General features: G+C 46.9%; 1 protein-coding gene across 1 annotated transcript in view; it reads right to left on the reverse strand.

Annotated features, from left to right (window-relative positions):
* Positions 1 to 329: 329 nt before the first annotated feature.
* nalf2 (NALCN channel auxiliary factor 2) overlaps positions 330 to 15,054 on the reverse strand; it is a 395,372-nt gene continuing 380,647 nt past the window's right edge. Inside the window, exon 3 of the mRNA XM_041196301.1 lies at positions 330 to 634. Coding sequence (XP_041052235.1) covers positions 330 to 634 — 305 coding nt within the window. The remainder of the gene's footprint in view (positions 635 to 15,054) is intronic.

Below are 15,054 nucleotides of genomic sequence, written 5' to 3' on the forward strand. Positions count from 1 at the left end.
TTTACAGGATCCGTCTGTTTCTAGTATCTGTCCCAGAGACAGCTATGCTTTTCCCAAATTATTTTTACCCTTTTTTTGTATCAGTAGCCTGACTCTGTAGAGTGACGTTTTAAACCATCTATCCTTATCAGAGCAGATAAGCATTTCTGGACCTGCCACGGCCAGATTTTATTTTTCTCAGCCTTGCTGCACACCGTTATGCATGGCTGCCTGCAGCCCAGCTCTTCTTTTGGTTGGTCTTCTGAAAACCCTTTGAGCTTCTTTGCTGCTCGGTACCATGGCCCTGTACGAACTGTTGAAAAGAAAAGAAAGTAAGAAGACATCTTTTTCTACTCTTCACTTGCGGAACTGTCGTCCAATGCGCTCACTGTATCCATGCCAACTCTGCTATTGTTCTGAAAACCAGTAAATGTCACCACAGTGTGTAGAAGAATTAATACCAAAACACACAGCTTAAGTCTGCTGTTGCACAGTCGAGATGCTGCTGAGACGGGCAGTGAAGATTTATGATGCAACATGGAGTCCATGGATTTGGTAGATACATTATAACCTTTGTCCCAGGATAGATCACAGGTGTTCCATCTGACGTCACAGCATTCTGGCTCTGCATTGGTTAAATGGTTTTCTAGTAGCCCTGTTGCACAAAAAGGAAAGGACTAGATCAGAAATAACACGGAACCATCCCTTATCCAAAAACCCCTTGCACACAGCACCCCTCAAACCCTGAGAGGGACAGAGCCAAGAAGGCTCAACTAGAACCTGTTGGGTTCTCAAGCCAGCTGCTGCTGCAGGAATGTTCACCAGGCACCTTTTGGCCATCAGAAAGCATTTTAAAAAATGTATTCATGGGGTGGGATGTCACTGGTTAGGCCAGCATTTGTTGTCCATCCCTAATTGTTCAGGGTCAACCACATTGTGGGGCTGGAGTCACATGTAGGCCAGACCAGGTGAGAACATCAGGTTTCCTTCCCTAAAGGACATTAATGAACCAGATGGGGTTTTTTTTTATGACAATCAACGATGGTTTCATGGTCATCATTAGGCTTATAACTCCAGATATTTATTGAATTCGAATTCCACCCTGGGTCTGGGTTACCAGTCCAGCATCAATACCACTATGCCGCCACCTGCCCATGGGAACAGCCAAGGCTAGTGGCCATTACTGCAGCAGCAGCTGGCTTTTTGCCCCTAAGGCTAGGTGAGGTGGCTAATGGCGGATGCCTGTAATAGATGGAAGATTCTGGTGTAGTGGTAATGTCCCTGAACTAGTAGGCCAGGGCCCAACTAATACTCTAGGGACACCAGTTCAAATCCCACCATAGCAGCTTGTGGAGTTTAAATTAAATTGAATTTAATTAATAAGTCTGTAATATAAAACTAATTCTGGTAACAGTGACCATGACAACTATCATTAATTGTCATAAAAACTCATCTGATTCACTAATGCCCTTCAGGGAAGGGAATCTGCCATCCTGATCTGGCTTGGCCTGCATGTGACAGCAGATTGACCCACAGCAATGCAGTTGATTCTTAACTGCTCTCTGAAATGCCCTAGGAAACCACTCAGTTCAAGGGCAACTAGAGATGGGGAACAGATAGCAAATATGATTCTCATCTTGAAAATAGGAATGAAAGATGAACCATCAATTATAGACCTGTGAGGCTTACTCATATTGTTGGGTAAGTGTCAGCAAGTATTTTGAGGGTTAATGTAAGGAAGCACCCTGAGAAGTGTGAATGAATTTGAAGCAGTCAGCATGGTTATAGGACTGGGAGGTGACACTTTGAGGAAATAACAAACCAAGTAGAAATGGGAGAAACAGAATGTAATCTATCTGAATTGCAGGAGCCATTGGACACCATCGCTTATCAAAGGCTGCTACTTAAAGCTAAATTGCATGGGGGCAGACGAGAATGTATTAAAATGGATTAACAAATGTTTGGTTGGTAAGATGCAGTGCATGGGTGGGTTTCCAGTTGGCAGCCAGTTACCAGTGGAGTGCCACGAGTTTCAACATTGGTTCTGCTTATGTTTATAATTTTTACAAATGATGTACAGGAAGGATTCATGCCCAAAGCCTCAGTTGTACACAAGAGTAAAAATGTTATCTCCTTTTTGGGTTTAAGATGCTTTTCTTTAAAGTAGGCTAACAAATATTGGACTGGTGCACCATGGAGCAGTAGGACTCTAGGTTGAAAGGTGTATGACATGTTCCTAATGCTACAGAAGACTGGGGAAAGTTTTGAGATGAAAATGGGCCAGGGAGTAATTTGAAGGAAAAGCAATTTGAGAGAATCTTGGGCACTATTTGGTAGCTTGATTCAGATTTTGTTCCTTGGCTTCTATGCATGGGAATGCCATACAACCTAAGGAAAGAGTAAATAATGGGAGGAAAACTAAAAAAAGTAGCAAAAATAAATTAAGAAAATTGCTTTATGCTGCTGTGGTTGATAGAAAAGAGACTCACCAATTGTTTTGTTCAACTGTTCTAAAAGAATATTCCGTTCATAGGATATCGTGCTACTGACTCAAATGCGTCATTCAATAATTAAATGCACTCAAGTATCACAGCAATGATATGACTCTTTGGTGATAGTTGTGGTCAATGTCTTACAGAATGATGAGTTAATATCATGCAGATGGTATCATGGCTCGTTCAGATCTAATCTAAAATAAATATTGTATGTATATTTTAGTTGAAGCATATGCAAGTTAATTCCTCAGTGAATGACATATCTGTGTGCTGAAACTGCAGTTTGTGCCCACAGACTGATACAATCATAACAGATGAATTATTATTAACATCTGTTGATTACACAATAGATATATCAGAAGCTATTACAGGACAGTAATCTAATCAGGTTTGTGGACGACTCAAAATTGAACAGAGCTCATGTCGTTTAAAGAAATAACTTAGATTTATAAAGTGCTTTGTATAGTGCCAAAGCGTCTTACACATCTATAGATTACCTCCATTGAAGTTCAGTATCTGTTAGCAAATGCAGCAATCAGTTTTAACACACGTTCCACAAACACCAAATAAGCACCTGATCTGCTGTTGGTTTTGGTTGAATGTCAACATGCTGGAAGAATTCCCTACTCATCTTCAAGTGGTGCCATTGGATCCTATGCATCGATATGAGGAGTTTCATTTTGACATCTTGTCTGACAGATAACACCTCCAACAATGGATTATCAACCAACTAGATCATATGCGCTTGCCTGCAGTGGTAACTCACAATGTTGTCACTCAGAAGCCAGAGTGCTACCGGCTGAGCGAGGCTGACAACTGATAGCTAATAATCATCATTTAAACATTGTGACAAGTTAAAGCCTTGAATTCACGTTGCAGTAATGGGAAAAACTTTGCCGTTCATCCTTGAAAGTTGGGAGTTGTATAGAACCTTGGTGAGCTGGAGTACTGTGTGCCGTTCTGGTCACCACATTATAGGAAGGATGTGATTGCACTGGAGGGGGTACAGAGGAGATTCACCAGGATGTTGCCTGGGATGAAACATTTAAGTTATGAAGAGAGGTTGGATAGATTTGGGTTGTTTTTGTTGGAGCAGAGAAGACTGAGAGGTGACCTGATTAAGGTGTACAATATTATGAGGGGCGTGGGCAGGGTGGATAGGGAGCAGCTGTTTCCTTTAGTTGAAGGGTCAGTCTCGAGGGGACATAAGCTCAAAATGAGGAGCAGAAGGTTTAAGGGGGATGTGAGGAAAAACTTTTTTACCCAGAGGGTGGTGACAGTCTGGAATGCGCTGCCTGGGAGGGTGGTGGAGGTGGGTTGCCTCACATCCTTTAAAAAGTACCTGGATGAGCACTTGGCACGTCATAACATTCAAAGCTATGGGCCAAGTGCTGGTAAATGGGATTAGATAGGTAGGTCAGATGTTTCTCACAAGTTGGTGTGGAGTTGATGGGCCGAAGGGCCTCTTCTGCACTGTGTGATTCTGTGATCTGTGATTGAGTGCATCTCATAGAGGAATGTAAAATGTAAATGGTATAGAATAAGGGAATCTAGAAGGATTACGATATTGGAGTGCAGGTTTAGCCAAAGGAAAATTTAAGATTGATGCCAGGACTAAACAGAAAGAGTGATTGATGGATGGAACAGATTTCCTGGGTAGGAGACAAACCTTTGTGCAACCATTTAAGAAACATTAGCTGCAGTGCTGGAGGAGCTGTAGGCTCCTTCCATGCAGATAAGCAAAAATGGGCTGTTTCTTCTTCCCCCATATCTAACCTGTGATTTCTTATCACAGAGAATGCCAAGTTCCAAAGGGACTACTGGGTCAAAAGTGAACACAGTCTCACTATTTTATACTTCCTGTGAACATAGTATGGCCTAATTTCTGGACCTTGCCTTTTGACTGTTTCACCCAAAAGAAACACAAATGCCAAGGATTGGGGAATTAGGGTGAGTGGAAAGCTGAGGATATTGCAATCAACTCTTTGGACTAATCTGAGAATTTGAAGCAAATTCAGGAAAGACGTCTTGCACAAAGAGATGAGATGGTTAAGCACACAGCCCTGGAAGGCAACAGATGCAAAATCAAGTAACATGTTTAAAAAGGGAATAAAGGTATTAATGGACATTGGGCAAAGGCAGGAAAATGGGATGTCCAACAAAAATGGTAGGGCAGGTTCACTGGGCCAAATGTAAACGAGAGGAAGAAGTTGGATCTACTGGGTGTTCACTGTTTTCTCTTGCTGCAGGGAGAAAAATATGACCAGGAACATCTGCAAGTAACGTGAGGAGGAAGGGAAACACCGGATTGAATCTAACTTCAAAATAAAACCAAACAGAATTTAAATATGCCCCTTTTCCCGGTAAGGGTGTTGTTACAATCTATCCATACACAGCATCTTCAACTCATTAGAAAAAATCCAGTGTACCCTGGGCATAAACACAGCTGTTAACAGTTTAAGGACTAGGGTGAGATTTGTTACATGAAAACTAGAAAAGCAAGTTTAAATTTGTTTACTTAAAACAAATTATGCAAGAGTACTGAAAATGATTGTTCGAGTGTATAGTGTTTCCTTCAACTCGGTGCCAGAATAAATACATGGGGCCAATTGCTGTTTTTTGCAAAATGGGCTGTGGGTTCGTGCCTGTATCACATGGAGGGAGAGAGTGGAAAATAATCAGATGGAGATTCATCCCCAGGATGCTGCTGATCACCTAATGTTTGGTGGTTTAGAAGGGTAGCAGATCACTGCTACTTCAGGTGAGTGGGCCAAGAAAATGATGTGGAAACAAGAGGGAAATTTAACATTGTGACTAACTATACTGCTGTGAAATATACATCTATTCTTCTCCCTCCATTTGCTTTCTGTTTGCTTACCATTCTCACAGCTCTTTGTGTGAAGATTTCCCCCCCCCTGAATTTGCTTCCTCTAATTAAACTCAAATGTGAGTAAAGAGCCAGATTTAGTTAGCAGCTTAAAGTCCTGTCAGCATTGAACTAATAGCGATCATAACATGATGGAGTTCAACATAGTATTTGAAAGGAAGAGACCCGAAACAGCCACTAAATTCTAGATTTAGGTAAGGATGACTTCAATGGGATGAGACAGAGAAAGTTCATAATAAACTGGGCAAATCTGTTCATGGGTACAATGACAGATGATCAGTGGGAGGTGTTCAAAAAAGAATTTGATGTGATACAGAACATGTTTATACCTCTAAAGGGCAAGAGCTCCACTTTTCAAAAAAGAAACAGCCATGGATGACGAAAGAGGTGAGATAACATAAAACTAAAAGAGAAAGCATACAAAAATTGCAAAAAATATAGCACAGATCCAGACGAATGGGAAAAATACCAAAGGTATCAACAGAGCTACAAAAAGAGAGTATGAAAGGAAACTTGCAAGGGATAACAAAATCAACTCAAAAATTGTTTAGAATTATGTTAGGAAAAAGAGGGTGGGCCGGAGCAAAGTGAACCCCTTGATAACTGATCATGGCAATATTGTCAATGAAAATAAGGAAATAGCTGACACGTAGAATAGACATTTGCCATCGGTATTTACAATTAGAGAAGAGAATAGCATGCCGGACATCCCAAGGAAACTAATATTGAATCAGAGGCAGTGACTCACGAAAATTAATATAGACAAATAATGGCATGAAAGAGTGAAACATCCCAAGATCAGATGCTTTCCATCCAGAATTTTAAAAGGAAGTAAGTGCGAACATTGCAGATGCCCTAACTATAATCTTCCAAAGTTTTCTCGATTTGGGAACTGTTCCTTTATACTGAGAAATTGTGCATGTCACTCCGCTATTTGAGAAAGAATAAAGAGGGGTACCAGGGTATTATAGGCCAGTAAGCCTAACATCTGTTGTGAGAGTCCATAATTGAGAACAGAGGGTCTGAGCACCTTGAAATTTTCAACTGAAATAAGACAGGAGGTTTGTATTTGTAAATGGTAGGTCATTACTGACTTCCAATTCATTGAAGATTTGTTAATTTTGCATTATTGTGTGAATGCATGTGAGATGTCTGTCTCATCACTTTATGAATTGTGCACATCAAAATTTCCTGGAATGTTTTGCCGTAACTGCAGTGTAAGAGCAGAGATGCACAAGTTTCCTTCCAAAGAAATTCATGCACATGGTTTTATTCCAAAAAATCAACATATAAGAGTTTCTTTGATTGCTTCGTAGCTCCTAAGTTATGTCTGTCAACACCCCACCTAGCCGATTAATGTAGCTCTCTTTGAAACAAAGGATTCCTTTGTTTCTACATTTTGTTTCTACATTCTACACAAGATTCCTACATTTATGCCCATTCAGAACAGCTGTAAATTTGCATTTAAAATTGAATGCACAACAAAATTGGAAGTAATTGGGCGGAATTGTACCAGATTTGCATTAAGTGTGGTAGTGGGTAAGTAAAATGACTTTGAGTGGAACCGAGATCTAGAGCAGGCTGAGGTTCACAATCTGGTGGTCACAACATGGACACATGTCCACATCAGCAGGTTCGTGTGAGCTCCCCAGCACCCGGAGGACTGCTGGGGAGGAGACATCTGTGAGGTCTGAGTCAGATGACGAGCCTCTGGATTCGGTCTTCCAACTCATCCTGGAGAGTCAGCAGAAGTGGGGAACATCACGCAGAGCTGTTGGAAGCCCTCAACAGAGTGGCAATCCATTTGGAGGAGTACGTCTGCCTGCTCTCTGATGAAGTGCTGCCCACATGTGTGTGTATGGAGGCCTCCACGGGGAGGATGGTTGACGCCATGAAGACCCTAGTCCAGCAGAATGTGGAGATATCTGCAGACCTGCACTCCATCGTGGGAACCATGGGTGAGTTCTTGCAGTGGCAACGCGAGAGGGAAACGGGGGCACCTCGGTGTTCCTCCAGGTACTCCTACCCCTCAAGGAGTCAGGCTGGGGCCTTCAGGCACCCGAAGGGAGGTTGAGTGGTAGCTGGACACCCCTGGGTCATCCACTAAGGAATCTCAGAGGCTGTCCTCTCCCAACAAGTCCCCTTTGCCTGTGAGCCCCTCAACCTCGTCCACTGTGACCACAGAGGGAGAAGCTGGCCAATGTGTGATTCTAGAGGGAGAGGTGTGTGTGTGGCAGGGCCTTTCGAAGCCTTGTGCAGGTACTCGCCCATGCATGTGGATCCTTCATGTATCACACTTAGCTCAAAGTCCTGAGCATTTTGAATGCTGCCTGCTGGAGTTTGCTTTCAGTTGTCCATCTGAGCTGACCTGACCTGCATCTCCGTCCACCCAATGATCACACTCCCATGCAGCACCTGATCTCACCCACCATGATTCTTGTTTCACTTTCGATTTGGACAGTATGGTGGTGATTCGGTATTTTGTGTGCTCCCCGTCTTTTCCCCTCCCCTAGTCACCCATTTCCTTTCCCCCATCACAGTTGACCCCCTCCCACCTCCCCTCCATGACCTACCAGCCACTATTCTTTTCCTTCGGGGATGTCCAGGTGATTGCGCACATTCCATTCCTTCAAAAAATCCCACCCCCATCCACATTCACCTCCTTGGCCTCCTCCTTTCCTCCCCCAGGGTCCGTGCCGACCTCTGAGTCCCCACCAGCCACCTTCCCCGTCCCTTCTAATGCCAACATCGAACCCTCACCCTCCCATCCTAATGCCCCACTCTGGCCTCGGTCATTCTCACTATTCCCTCATACCCACCCTCAGTTCGTTCCCCAGGAGGTACTCATGAACCCATCAGACCCCACCCTTGCACATTCTCCTGGACATCCCCCTTCCCCTTGGAATCCCTTCCCCCTTCTGGGCCTCTTCCCACCTCTGGACCCCTTCCCTCCCAGAACCCCTTCTCCTCTCCAGACCACTACGCCCAACCCCGGTGGACACCTTCACCCTGGAAGCCCTCCTCCCCCTCCCCCAGACTCCCCCCCCACTTAGTCCTTCTCCCTTCCAGACTCCCTCAAACACCCTTACTTCTTCTACCACCCTTAGTCCTTCCACCCTCCCAACTCCTTCCTCCAGCCTTTCTCCATCCCCCTTCCTGAGTCCCTCAGGCACCCTCACTTTTTCCTCCAGCTTTACTCACCCTTCCTGACTCCTTCCTCCACCCTTACTTCTTCCTCCAGCTTTACTCCTTCCCCACACTCCTTCCTCCCCCTGGACTCTCTCCCCTCTCCGCACTCCTTCCTTCCCCTGGACTCTCTCCCCTCTCCGCACTCCTCCTTCTCCCATACTCCTTTAACTCTCCGCACTTGTCCCCCCTCTCCGAACTCCTTTTCTTGCATCTTCCACCCCCTTTGCACCTACCTCCCAGTTCCCATCTACTCTCCCATTACCCCCTCCTCCCCTTCTACTCCCTCCCCCTCCCAACCTGAGCTCCCTGACCCCTTCAATCCCCACCCTCTCAACTTACTCCCCCAACACCTTCAATCCCCGCTTCCCAACCTCACCCCTCTGACACATTCATTCCCCCCTACCAAACTCACCCCCCCACCCCCGACACCTCTTCCTCTCTGAGTCAATCCTTGACCTTCCTCTCCCACCCCCGCTTCACAGCAGAGCCGTGTCCATGAGAATCCACCCAGGATGCCATGGACGTTCCTCCAGAATCCTGTTGCTATTGGGCCCCAGCATCTTCTGCTCCTCAGATGTGCGTGATGAGAGCCAGGCCCTGGCGGTAAGTCCCGACTTTTGCGCATCACAGTTGTCAAGACGTGTCTACACCGGCGCGTTTTCTCGCCAATGTGGGCGAACGATCCAGCTGGTGGTGGGGGTGGGGGGAGGGGATGAGTCCGGTAGGCTGACCTTATAATGATATGCTAATCTATTACAATGAGGTTCCTAACGTCCGATGGCCAGGATTGCAGCCCGCCATTGACGGGCTGAGCGGATGATCGCGAGCTGGTTTCATGGTGACGTGGAACCGATTTTTGTCCTTCTCACCATTTTGTCGCCCGACACCAGCGAGCACGGAAAATTCCGGTCATCGTTTCTGATGCTTTAAGGCGATTTTTAAAATTTTGTTTTTTTAATTTCCCCTCCCTCAGACTTGCACTGTAATTTCATACCTCTGAGTACTTATTGATGACATAAAAATAATTCTACATCAAAGGAAGAAAGCCTCTACAATTGCATTTTTTGTAATCATGCGTGCTTAATGTGCACAAATGATGGACTGGTGCCGTGAAACTTTACTTTTCATAGTGTCAAGGAAAAGGATCAGCAACCTAAGGACAAGGATTAAGGTGACTGGCAAAAGAAGTGGAGCAGGAAATGATGGGAACGTTTTATACTCAAACTGTTATGATCTGGAGTTCACCGCCTGAAAGGTTGGTGGAAGCAGATTCCACAGTGACTTTCCATAGGGAACTGGATAAACATTTGAAAAGGGAAAAAAAACGGGCTGAAATATTTGAAAAGAGCAGGGGAGTGGCCCTAATTGGATAACTCCTTCAAAGAGCCAACAGAGGCACAATGGGTCGAGTAGCCTCCTTCTCTGCTTCTTGACTCTACGACTTTCCAATCCATAAGATAAAGAGGGCCATACAGAAGGACATTGGTGTATGTTCTGCACTTTTCTCAGGCCTAGATAATTTAGGCTGATTTCCACTTGTATATGCTGTTTTTTTTTTCCAAAAAGTTATATAAGATTTAAGACATTTTGATACAAATTGCCATTGGCAGGATTGGAGTACAAATGGGTTTAAATTTCAGGATAATTTTTTGCATAAAGTGCAATCCAGGAAACTATTAGCTGAATCATGAATGTTAGCAATGCTGCTGAGGCTGGGCATACCTTCAGCACGATACGATAAGCAACCAGGAAAAATCAGAGTCAGGCTTGTTCCTTTTCAGTCAGAATTTAAGTGATCTGCCATTACTGCGTTAGTGAGACTACACCCTTTACACATTGGCCACAACTCTATTGCTTGAGAAAGTGCAGCATGGAATAAGGTGATGAGACCATCAGAACCCAATTTTCATCATTTCAACAGGAAGAAGGAAAGGAATGTCTTCCTGTTGGCTCAGGAGATGAACGCAGTGAACCACCTAAGTTTGGGCCGGACTTTGGCCCCCTTGATGCCAGGGTTCCTCGCGGGCGGTGGGGGAGGGAGGACAATTTGGCGAGAAGGCCAAAAATCGGTTTCACGCCATCTTGAAACCAGTTTGCGGTCGGCCGTTCCACCCGTCAATCGTGGGCTGTGTTTTCTGCTGCCGCATGTCTGGGGACATCATTTTAATAAAATTGCATTGAATTATAAGCTCTGTCCGCCGGAATCATCCCCTTCAAATTTGCCGTCCACACCAGGGTGACTTCAGAACGGTGTGCTTCATGAACGCCTTTAAAAGGTGTGCACCTGGTGACCTGAACTTTAAGGGGGACTCGGAGGTGAATGTTCTTAACCTTGCACAGTGCTCGCAAGCTCTCTGAAGATGAAGGGGCAGCTGAAGATCCAAAGCGAGCCGTCACTGGTCAGCTAGACCCAGGATCTGTAGATGGCGCCTGTCATTCCTGCAGATGACCAAGAGCCAGTGATGCCAAGGACTGCGCGTGTCTAGGGAGCTGGTCGGTCACACATTCCACTTACTGCAGCATTTGGTGCCACGGGGACATGGAGGACATGTGTTGCCAATGGCAGTGAAAGTGACCGCAGCGCTCAATTTTTACACCAATGGCTCCTTCCAGGGCTCCACAGGTGACCTGTGCGGGATCTCACAAGCCTCCATGCACAAGTGTGTAGGCGCCAGAACATTATTTTCAAAATGTCTATTGTTTGCTCCACCAAAGTCCGGGTCACAGTATGAGCCTAATTATACCATCGCTCTGCTGCAGTTTGAGGCCGCGGTCACGGACACCATCTTCTTGAAGGCACAGGACTTTGTGTATTTCGACCGGGACCAGGAAAGCCAGGATGCAAGAGCGCTGGGATTTGAATAGATCTCAGGTTTTCCACAGGTACAGGGTGCCATCGACTGCACTCACAGGGCACTTAGATCCCTGTGGCAACAAGCAATCAACTACGTCAACCTGAAGGGCTTCCACTCGCTGAATGTTCAGCTGGTGCGCGACCACAACAAACACATGCTGCAAGTCTGCACGTAATTTCCAGGGAGCGTCCACGACTCCTACATCCTTAGCAGGATTAAGGCCCCTGACATCTTCCAGGGTCCATAGAGGCAGCAGAATTGGCTCCTTGGGGACAAGGGCTATCCGTAGAGGACGTGGCCGATGACGCCTGTGTGGCGGCCTCAAACTGCAGCAGAGCGATGGTATAATTAGGCTCATACTGTGACCCGGACTTTGGTGGAGCAAACAATAGACATTTTGAAAATAAGGTTCTGGCGCCTACACAGGTCTGGTGGAGCACAGCAATACAGTCCCCAGAGGGTGTCACGCATCATCATCGCCTGCTGCGTGCTCCAAAATGCGGTGCTGCAAGGTGGAGGGGGGGGTGGGTGGGTGGGTGGGGGGGTGGAGGAAAAGGCTGAGGAGGAGTTGGAGGAATTGCATGTATTCTCCAATGAGGAGGATGTTGAAGGGATGAAGATAATGAGGTCCTTGAAGGCGAGGATGTCAGCGATGAGGCCTTCGCACTGGCCAGATGTGTTCGGGAGGCCCTCATAGCCACAAGATTCATGGAGGATGATGACAAGGTGCAGTGAGGACAATCCTGACATCTTCACCTTGCATCTATGAACTTTTGACTCCTGTGTGGCTGATGGCAGTATACATACCCTCAGTGTTCAGGCTCATGATATGAAGATGCAGCAGAGGCCCTAATTGTCACTAGATTCCAGGAGGATGATGACAACATGCAGGGAAGACACTCCACAGATCTTCACATAGCCTCTGTGAATGTCTGACTCCTGTCTGACTGAGGGCAGCTCGTTGGCACTCTGTGATTAGGGTCATATCATGGAGACGCAGTCATGAAACTTAAAATGCACATGATCCTTTGTCAGCCTTCAGTACCTTAAGAGATGGGGGCCAGCCCCACCTCAAAGGTGCTGAGAGCACACAGAGAGAATGATGGAACTCTGTGACACCTGCCCACGATATTCTGGCAGCAATGACAAGCACCATCAAGGTGCAGGCATCAGTAATGTGAGTGTGAAGTTGGACCATTAATTTGGTCTGAAGGTTACACACTGCACAGGAAAGAGGGCCTGGATTGAGACACCTGCCTTTACCTTGTGCAGGAACCAAGGCTTCACATCTGACTGACACGAACACTGCTCATCATAACAAGGAACCATTGGCAAGGTCGCATTCTTGGGCATTTATTTACAAAAGTGATTAACACTCATGCCCAGGCTGTGCAGCTGCATCTTCTTAATCTTCCTAACTCTGCTGCCCAGCCTTGGTGTTCCCCCGACGTCCACAGTGTAGGTGGAGGCAGCCTGCTGACTGCTGCTGTCTGTTATGACCTAGGTGGGCATCCTCTGGAGGACTGAGACCTGGAGGGCCCCAGCTGGCTTTCGACGGCCTGCTGTGTGGCAGTAGCACCCTCCGCAGCCTGTGGAGCTGGATTTCCTGGGGTCACAGGACGAGGGGATTTGGATGGGACGGACACTCCCGGAGTCACCTGGGTGGATGGTCCCGGGGTGTGCATCAGATGATCCTCCTCCCTATGGGTGCACGAGGGAGGAAAAGGAGAAGCTGGAGTGAGAATTGAGCCGGCCCTCACCCCTCTCGCATTGACGCTGTTCGAGATCAACTACGGCATCAGCGATGGAGTTCAGCCCGCGCAGCAATGCAGGATCGATGTCCTGGACAAAGATCTCCATGGCAGCTGCCAGTGTTGACCTTCGTATGTTGGCATGTCTGCTCTATCACCTCAGACTGAAGACGGATGGACTCCTCCATCATGCCTTGCAATCTGAGGAGTGCAGCAGACATCCCTTCCTGATGTTCCCGAGTTGTCTTTGCAGTTCCAGCACCTGAGGCATGACCGAGTCCAGAGGCTCCTCATCTGACTCGGACTGAGCAGATTCCTGGCCTCCAGCAATCCTCTGAGTGCTAGAAACCTGCTGCCCCCTGCTGTGGATCAGATAGTGTGATGTGCTCACCAGATTGTGGCCCGAGGCTACTCTAGAATGAGGTCCCTTCAAGGTGTGTGTCACTGCACTGGTGAAGAATGTGGGTGAGCGCTGTGATGGGTCTTCAATTAGGGTGTCATCAGATTCTTCTTCTGAGGTTTCTTCGGGGCTTGAGTTGAGAACTCGTGGACCCCCTTGGCTGCTTCCCAGATTTCACTGTAAAAGCCAGGAGAGATAATTAGTGCATGACAGGGGACTGTGGAACAGGGGAACTTTCTCACAGCATGGTTGTTGTACTGCTGGATCCTCACTTGGCTGAGCACTGCCAACCTCACTGTCAGCACAGGAACGGTCCAGATCATCGCCGGCCAGCTGGATGGCTCTGTTTTCAAAGTCAGTGAGGACCTTGATGTCGGGCATTCCTCCACCAGTCTGCGCCCTCTCCCTTTTGTTGTGTGCCAGCTTGTCCTGCAGGAAGACAGATGGAGAGAGTGTAAGCAGGAGGCCTGCCAGGCCAGATGAGAAGGATATCTGGCACATGTGGGCGGTGAGTAGTGCAATGGACGAGATGAGGACATGATCCATGGGGCCTTCATCCACTGATGAAGCTGTGCATGAGAGTGATTTCCCTTGAACTGGCAGGGAGTGAGATCCTTGTGGATGTGTGATGGGTTTGTGAGTGCGTGAGTTGAGAGTGATGAGAAAAGTGACTTACTCTGGGGGAATGGAGGAGATGTTTCACCCTCTTTCAGCACTGCGTGGCTGCATCTTTTGCAGGGCTGACCGTTGCTGCCACCAACTCCCATGCTGGAATTTTCACCTTGCTTGCTGGGCCTTCGCCCACAGCGGGGATAGAGCTGTTCACAGCGGGCCTCCCCTACGTCCAATAGGCGCCTGAGGGAGGCATTGCCAAATTTGGGGGCAGCATGTTTCCTCCCTTTGGCAGCCGTGACTTTGCAGCAGCTTCCGATCCCTTCGAGAGTGTTAACTGTGTGCAGGGGCGCCCTTTAAATATGGTGCCTGGATTACTGAAGGCCTGAGGTGACAGCGGGGCAGGCGAATCAGGAGCTGTCTGCCAGCGATCTGGCGTGTTTCATGCGAATGCATTATTAATGAGGTGGGACCCACTGGGAATGGGACGATGCGGCGTGAAAACCAGCCATTGCGGCCAGCAGGTAAAACGTCCTTTTCCCTGCCTGCTACCGCACTTTGTGCAAATCTTGGACGATTCCGTCCTCAAAACTTAGTAGTTTCAGTCAATTAAATGAATCTGGAATAGTATGAGCAATGGTAACCATAAACTACTGATTGTCAAACCACCCCAACTAATGGAAGCTGGTCTGACCTCCATGTAACTCCATATATATCACTGTGATCAACTCTTATCTGCCCTCTGAATTGATCCAGCAGCCCACTCAGCTGCATCCAAAAAAAAAACTGCTCGTACGGTGGGAGTACCTTCAGCACGTGGACTGCTCGGTTCAAGTAGACGGCTTACCCCCACCTTCTCACAGGCAGTGAGGAATGGGAAATAGCT

This window comes from Carcharodon carcharias, chromosome 9 (genome assembly GCF_017639515.1).
Source record: "Carcharodon carcharias isolate sCarCar2 chromosome 9, sCarCar2.pri, whole genome shotgun sequence".
NCBI lineage: Eukaryota > Metazoa > Chordata > Chondrichthyes > Lamniformes > Lamnidae > Carcharodon > Carcharodon carcharias.